Consider the following 7259-nt stretch of genomic DNA (forward strand, 5'->3'; position numbering starts at 1 on the left):
TCTGCCGCATCTTTTGCTGTGGGAGAAGTTGTTATTTCTTGATGCTCCACGATGTACACTCCGTTTTTTTTTTTTCTTTCTTTTTGGTTTGTTTCTGCTGTCCCTTGGCTGTCCTGCCAACTAGGTATTCAGCGTGGGTGGGGGGAAAAGGAAGAAGTCGCTTGTATATAATCAAGGGACATTACATTTACTTCTCGCCCTCTCTCTCTCTCTTTGTGTGTGTGTGTGTGTGTGTGTGTGTTTGTCTGCGACGATTGTTGGAGTGAACGTTTGTGGGTGCGGCACGCGACATTGAGAGAGTGCGAAAGAAAAAGGAAAAGACATGAGGCGTGGTGGAGGCCACCGCGTGGCGATGTCTGTTTCGGCGACAGCCTTTCCTGTTACCGCCTCATCTTCCTTTTTCTTCTATCGCCGCTGCTGCATTTCTACCGACAGATGTGCCGCCACGGCACCGCAGGACCCCGGCCCAAAAGCTTTCCTTCTACAGCTTAGACGTTGCTTTGCCCGGGGTGCTCTGGGAGTGAGGGAGGAAGCTGCAACGAATGTCATGGAGGAGTCGGACGCCGTGCGCTCTCACGAGACAATATCACTGCGGCAGATACTCAAGTGCTGCGAGGAGGTTTGCGACGCTGAAAGACCCCTGGCATGCTCCCCGGAGGAGTGGTCGGAGGCGGTGCAGCTGCTCCTGTATGCCCTGGCGCGAGGAAAAAGAGAGTCTGGAGATGAAAGCGTGACGACGCAAGATCCATCTGCGGAGAACTCAACGCCGTGGTGTGTTTCCCTCCGCCTTTTTCTTCACACGGCCCCGTCTGGAGGTGAGTCACACGCTGGAAAACCACCCGTCCATCCTCCAGCCTCTTGCGTGAGTTTGTTGCGGTGTTGCGTGCGCCATGGAGCGCCGGTGAACATCGTCCGTGCGGTGTACCAGACGCTACGGCTGTCTGTCCCCGCAGCGTCAGGGTCGCCAGTTACCGGTTGGCATGTGCCGTATGCACGGTTTCTGTTCATGAAAGCTGCCACTGAAGAGATGACGGTATCGTTTTCCCTTCACAAGGAAGCCCTGAGAGTGTTATTGCTGGATGCCGCCGAGGACGGTGAGATGTTGCAACCTGCTGGACTGCTGCTTTCGCTTGAGGTGCTGCGGCGCCTGGTCACGTGGAGAAAAAACGAAGAGGGTGGTAAATTACAAGAGAATGTAGGGATGAATAAGGTGGAGGATGCGCTTTGGAGTCGCCTGCAAAGAGGCACGGATGTTGTGTCGGTTGCCCGTGATGTCTGTTGCTGCGTGTTTTATAACAGACATGTCTCACATGCCATGAAGCGGGAGGCCTTTTGTCTTTTTATCGCCGTCGGCATGCGGCTTCCTCTGGAGGAATTGCGCCCTTTTCTTTGCACTGTGCACCGTGACGATGTGTCGGCCGCCTCAGGCAGCGAGATGACACCGCAACTTTTTTTGGAGACTCTTCAGGCCGTGACGGAGATACTGAGCAAAGGTGTCGGGGGTGGTCTCGCCAGTTACGGGGCCGTCACGCGTGCGTTAGCCGAGCCGTCGAATGTCATGCATTCCCACTCCACGGCGGTCCAACGTTTTGTTTTGGTGTGGTTGGTTGATCATATCGTGAAGGGATTGGCGTCCTTTCAGCGTCAGGTGATTACCGTGAGCAGCGTGAAGGAGAGTAGTCATTGTGCGATGGAGTCATGGGCAGAATGCACACACGCTGCACTACGATGCCTGCAGCGTCTTTTTTTACACTTACCGGACAGACTGCATGGAGCAATAAAGCGTCGGAAACATGAATTGTATGTTGCAAGGCAACAGGCGTTCTGTCTGTTGTTTCAAGCCGCCCTTGACGGCGCTTTTTACACTTTTGTTGCAGACAGAGCGTCCTCTGCATCGGAGCGTTCTCCCTTCTTAGATGTGATGTCAGTTCTCATACAGGCATACGGCGAGCATGACTGGCGCCAGCCTTCCGTTGACGTGTTTATTGAATGCCTGCATGCGTGGCACCGCCACGAAGTCTTGCGGCGTGTTTTTTGCCATGTTTGCCGAAGGGACGAAAGGAGGTGGCGCATCGGGCAGAAGTGTGACAGCACCGGCGACGGCGCGAAAGACGTGACAAATTCTTCCCGCCGTTGGCGCTTGTCCCTCCGCCTCTCTACGTGTCTTGTGGTGGTAGAGTCCTCCTGCCTCCACGATGACCCGACGACGGCCGCTCTCGCAGTCAAACACACGCTGCGTTCTCTTCTTGCCGTGAAGTTCAGTGAGCAGCCCGCACAGAATGTGGACAACGGTGAGGATGTTAAGGCGCACGGCGTGAATGTGGACTCCCCTGCAGAGAACCGCGTGCTGGAGGGACGGAGCGTAGCGGAATGGACACAATTTATCCGTGAAGACATCATCCCACGTGTGAATGAAGTTTTTTGCCGCACCGGCACCGATACGACGCAACAGTGGCTGGGGGACTTGGATGCAGAGAGTTACCATTCCCCTGTTGTTGAGGCGACGCCCGGCACGACGTTTATTCATGAGTAGCGAAATTGCGTCCAGCAGTGGATGCAGGTCAACTAATGAGATGTTGGCAAGTGAGGGAAAAGGTGAAGAGACATTACATGAGGTTGAACGATGAATTGTTGTTTTTTTTATTGTTGTTTTCTCCTTTTTTTCCTTCCTTCCTTTTTTTCCCCCCCACGTCACATCTTACGTTCTTTACATCCTCTGCTTCTGATATTGCACAGAGTTGGAGAGAAAATCCTTTCAAAAAAAAAAAAAAGGGCGCGGGACAACACAGCAGATGGACGCCTGGCGTTGCTCTGTCTGCAGGAAGACAAAGGAACTTTCGGGGAAGCATCTTGAGGGAAAGACATCTGTGCGGTCAGACTGCTGGCCGTGTGCGAAGAAGCGTGTATTTGTGCGGGAGTCCCCCGCGGTATCCCGAAGCGCGGCACAGGTGGTCACGGCGCCGTTTCTCTTCAATCCGAACTTGTCAACATCCCTTGAGAAGTCCACGACGGCGGCATCGAGAATGCCGACGACGGGGGTGGCATCGAATCCATTCATCGCGTCGGCTGCATTCACGAACAAAACGCCATTTGCCAGCGCCCCAAACACGTGGAAGGGCACAACGGCCAGTAGCAAACCAGTTAACGCCGCCGCGGAAGCATTTGCAGCAGCGGGAAAGCAGCTGGAGACGGAGGCTCCCGCACGAAAGAACGCGTTCTTGCCGTCAGAAAAGGCCTTTCCCATCGTCATGCACTCTGCACCCGCCACCGACAGACCACGTCAGTCACCACCGTTTGCATTCACATCATCGCCTACCGCCGTCATGCCCTTGGTCAACGACAACGCAAAGTTGGGGAATGTAACTAGCAAAAACGGTCACGAAAGCAGCAATAAGCCAGTGTGGCGTTGCTCTGTCTGCAGGAAGACAAAGGAACTCTCGGGGAAACATCTTGAGGGAAAGAAATCTGTGCGGTCAGACTGCTGGCCGTGTGCGAAGAAGTGTGTATTTGTTCTCTCCCACCCCGAATCGTGCGTTTCTTCCGAGCCCAATTTGTCAACTTTTTTTTCCACAACGATGAAATTGACGACGTCGCCGAATAACAGAACGCGGGATGTTATCAGCATTTCGCACGGCGCCAGCCCTATGCCATCTGCAAAGAGGTTGTGGCAGGATCCGGTGGTCCCCTCGAACGATCAGGAGGCCAATGCGTTCATTATGTGCCATTTTTCTCAACAGCCGTCAGCAAAGGAACAGTTGGATCAGACGAGGAGGTCCGTCTCTTTGGAATCCTCTTCTCCGAGCGTCTTATTGCCGTCGCTTGCAATGACATTTGAGGGAGAAGTGTTGCGTGGGTACAGACAGCAACTTGTGGATGGTATACGTACCCGAACCGTGTGGCATGACTGTGCCCTGTACGTCTTGGCGCCTGAAAACAGCGAGGGAAAAGGCCCCAATACGGCCGGTGCTTCACAACTGGGGGCCGCCGCAGTCGTGTTTCTCGCAGCGGAGCATAAGCTTGCGCTTTCGCCGTTTCGACGTATGCGACGTATATTTTGCCCAGATGAGTTTACTTTTGCGGCGGCGTGTGTGTACGCGAACACATTTTTGTCGGGGCACCCCACAAGCTCTCAGCAGTCCTCGTTCGTTGTGTATGGGCCGCAGGTGGACCACACGGTGCCCATGACACGATGGGGCTCCATCATTGAGAGCTGCACTCATGCGCGGCAACGGGTGGTAAGTGAGGAGCAGCGGGTGGAGGGCGCACAAAGCATCTTTCGTCGTAGCGGCTGGCTGACGCTGCCGCTGCACGCGACAGCCGAGGCAATTCGACTGTTGGAGGTGCAACGACAGCAAGAGCATGCTGAAAAAAATGCCACGGAATGTTTGGGCGTTGATGTCGTTTTTGTGGCGGAGACGATGCGGCTTGAGGACCTGCCACAAGCGGCGGCGCTGGCCCTTCCAGTAAAACCATTTTAATTACTGAGATTTGGCATGGGAAAAGGAGAAAGAGGCGAAGAAAAAATTTAAAAAAGGGAAAAAATATGAGGGGCGAAGAAAAAATTTAAAAAAAGGAAAAAAGTATGAAATGGCAACCTGCGGTTATTAAAACGTGCTGTATTTTCATTAAAGAATTCTTCTTCGACATAACAGACAAAGGCCTGGTGGGTGTTATCGGCGGCATCATCGAAAGTATCAGAGTTTTTTTTTTTATAAAGATTTCATTTATTGTGCACAGACAGATAGGTACACATAAAAAATTGCACTTTGGCGTGTAATATATGTTATACATATAACCCTTTTTTTCTTTCTGTTGACTGATTGCCTATTTTGTATTTTCTCTCTGTTTTTGTTTTTGTTTTTTGTTTTTCCCTCCTTTTCCTCTTTCTTTCTTGCCGTGTGTGTGTGTGTGTCAATTGTAGGGAGGGAGAGGACAACGAGTGTCTATCGTATCTCAAGCATCTTTTGCACGCACATAGAAGCGGGTGTGTGAGGGGGGAACACCCCGAGAGAGAGTATAAAACAGGATCAAGAAGACCAAAAAGCGGTGCTGTGCCACATGGGGTCGGGTGGCAGCACGTCACTTGGCGGACGAATTACGACTGTGAAAGAAAAAAAGAAAAGTGAACCGCGGAAATTAAAGGTGACGGACTACACGAACAGACCGTTAACTGCCCGATTTGGCCGGGCCGTATTTGCCTCGCGTATGCTTGCTGAACTGCCACCGCCGCCGACGGCCGAAGACGACGGGCAATACGCGTGGTTTGTGGAAGACCTTGACCGGCCGGGTGAATGGGAGTCATACACACCGGATGTCTCTGAAAGGCTTGATGCGGCTTGGCGTAGCGGACAGCGGGAGTGTCTTATTCTATCGAAAAAGAAGCGTATATGCACAGTAGACCTGAACGCTATGGTGCAAATGGCGGCTGGCAGCGCCACGCGTTCGCGCAGGGTAAAGCGGGTGGAAGTGGAGAAGTGTGGAGATTCCACGGTGCGGGAAAAACGTCACTTTTCCCCTGATCCCTTTCTTGAGGAAGCATTGGACGATGCAGGAAGAGGGGAGGACATGATGGCCAATGAAAACGGCGAAAATGGCTGTCATGCCGAGGAAGGTGTTGTTGGCGAAGCTGACAACACAGATGCGTCGCGGCTTCCATGTCTGTTACGTTCTGTAGCAGCACATTCCACCACGCCCTATACATTGGCGTTCTCTAGCGATGGTCGTACGCTGCTTACCGGGACGCGGGGAGAGTTACTACACTGGGATTTGGAAACGGCGATTGTCTTGACGGTGTTTGATGTGAAGTCCAGCACTGTTTTATCGGCAACGTATTCATCTGACGGCAGTCGTGTCGTGTGCGGCGGGAGCAGTAAAATTGCCTGGTTGTTTGACACAAACTCCCCGGATGCACAGATGACGTTTGCTGGTCACACCTCTAAAATTTATGGCGTTGACTTTCTTGCGGGGGGAGAGCGACTTGCAACGATATCGATGGATAAAACCCTGCGCTGCTGGGATGTTCGAACGTCCATCTGCATGCAAAGCGATGAATGTCACACGGCGCCGATTTTTACACTAGCGACATCTAAGCGTTGCGACTGGCTTGCGCTTTCAGGTGGCGATGACCACGTTGTCTGCTCTCATGATTTTCGTGTTGGAAGCAACTCCGTCACGGCGAGGTTCTGTGGACACAGGAAAACCATCTGGACATGTGCCTTCCGTGGCGATGAAAATCAGTTTGCTTCGAGCGGCATGGACAAAGCCCTGAATATATGGGACCTGCGGCAGCCCAGTGAACCGATACTGAAGGTTTTCTATCATATGCATCCGGTTCATTTTGTGGAGTATATGCCGCATAATAGGGGCATATTGACGTGTGCACGGGACTGGACGGTGCGCCTCACGGATGCGGTCAACGGTGAGCCTGTGTGGCGCGTAAAAGCACATGTAGGACATGTCTTTCGTGCTCGCTACCATTTTGGGACGCGCATGTTGGCCACAGGCGGTGGGGATGGGCATGTCAATATCTGGCGGTACGACAATGCGGATAAGTGGTAGGGGAATTCAAAAGAGAGAGAGAGAGAGAGAGGGAGAGAGCGTGTGTTTGTGTGTGAGAAAGAGAAAGAAAGAGAGTACATGTATGTGTACGCTGCTCCACTCGGAGTGCAATAGCCTCTTTTTCCCCCTATCTTGCACCAATGTGAAAGAAGGGGGGGGGTGGGGGGAGGGGAAAGAGGAAGGGTGGTGCTGGGAATTTTTATTTCATAGAAAAGGAATCCGATGGGTTTTGACTCTCTTTTGAATTTCTTTGTCACCTTTTCGTTTTTTAAGTGGAGTTGTCATATGAGCATATGTGTGTAAATGTTGCGTCTCCCCCCCCCCCCCCCCGCTCCAGCCCTGTGGAGCCAACACACTGGCAACAAACACACATGCATAGATGTAGTATGTGTATATATATATATGGCTACAAATACACACAAAATTAAGCTGAAGTATGTGTGTTTACTTGTGAGAGAAAAGTGTGTCTTTTTTTTTTTTTCTTTTTTTTCAGGCCCTGCTTGTTTGTTTGTTTGTTTTTTTAATTTTGTTTTTGTTTTTGTTTTTTTTACTGCTTTGTTATTCATGTTGACTTGAATGCGACTTTCTTCTCTTCTGTTTTTGTTGTTGTTGTTTTTTTTTTTCCTTCAGTCACAAACACACACACGGAGAGAGAGAGAGAGAGAGAGAGAGGCAGGCAGAGAGAGAGAGAGAGACATCCA

General features: G+C 51.6%; 3 protein-coding genes across 3 annotated transcripts, besides 7 other annotated features; all 3 read left to right on the forward strand.

Annotated features, from left to right (window-relative positions):
• Positions 1-7259: part of a sequence feature (heterozygous, non-Esmeraldo-like haplotype) that runs on past the window's edge.
• Positions 215-245: a microsatellite.
• Tc00.1047053508881.130 (hypothetical protein, conserved) lies at positions 323-2533 on the forward strand (the record flags this gene model as incomplete). Its single annotated transcript, XM_810492.1, has 1 exon — positions 323-2533. One exon carries the CDS (start codon positions 323-325, stop codon positions 2531-2533), a length of 2211 nt encoding a protein of 736 aa, XP_815585.1.
• Positions 2629-2681: a sequence feature (T-rich).
• Positions 2793-4478, forward strand: Tc00.1047053508881.140 (uncharacterized protein; the record flags this gene model as incomplete). Its single annotated transcript, XM_810493.1, has 1 exon — positions 2793-4478. The coding sequence occupies one exon, from the start codon at positions 2793-2795 to the stop codon at positions 4476-4478; it is 1686 nt and encodes a 561-aa protein (XP_815586.1).
• Positions 4828-4869: a microsatellite.
• Tc00.1047053508881.150 (hypothetical protein, conserved) lies at positions 5059-6558 on the forward strand (the record flags this gene model as incomplete). Its single annotated transcript, XM_810494.1, has 1 exon — positions 5059-6558. One exon carries the CDS (start codon positions 5059-5061, stop codon positions 6556-6558), a length of 1500 nt encoding a protein of 499 aa, XP_815587.1.
• Positions 6570-6597: a microsatellite.
• Positions 7066-7104: a microsatellite.
• Positions 7206-7253: a microsatellite.

This window comes from Trypanosoma cruzi, genomic scaffold (genome assembly GCF_000209065.1).
Source record: "Trypanosoma cruzi strain CL Brener 1047053517085 genomic scaffold, whole genome shotgun sequence".
Taxonomy (NCBI): domain Eukaryota; phylum Euglenozoa; class Kinetoplastea; order Trypanosomatida; family Trypanosomatidae; genus Trypanosoma; species Trypanosoma cruzi.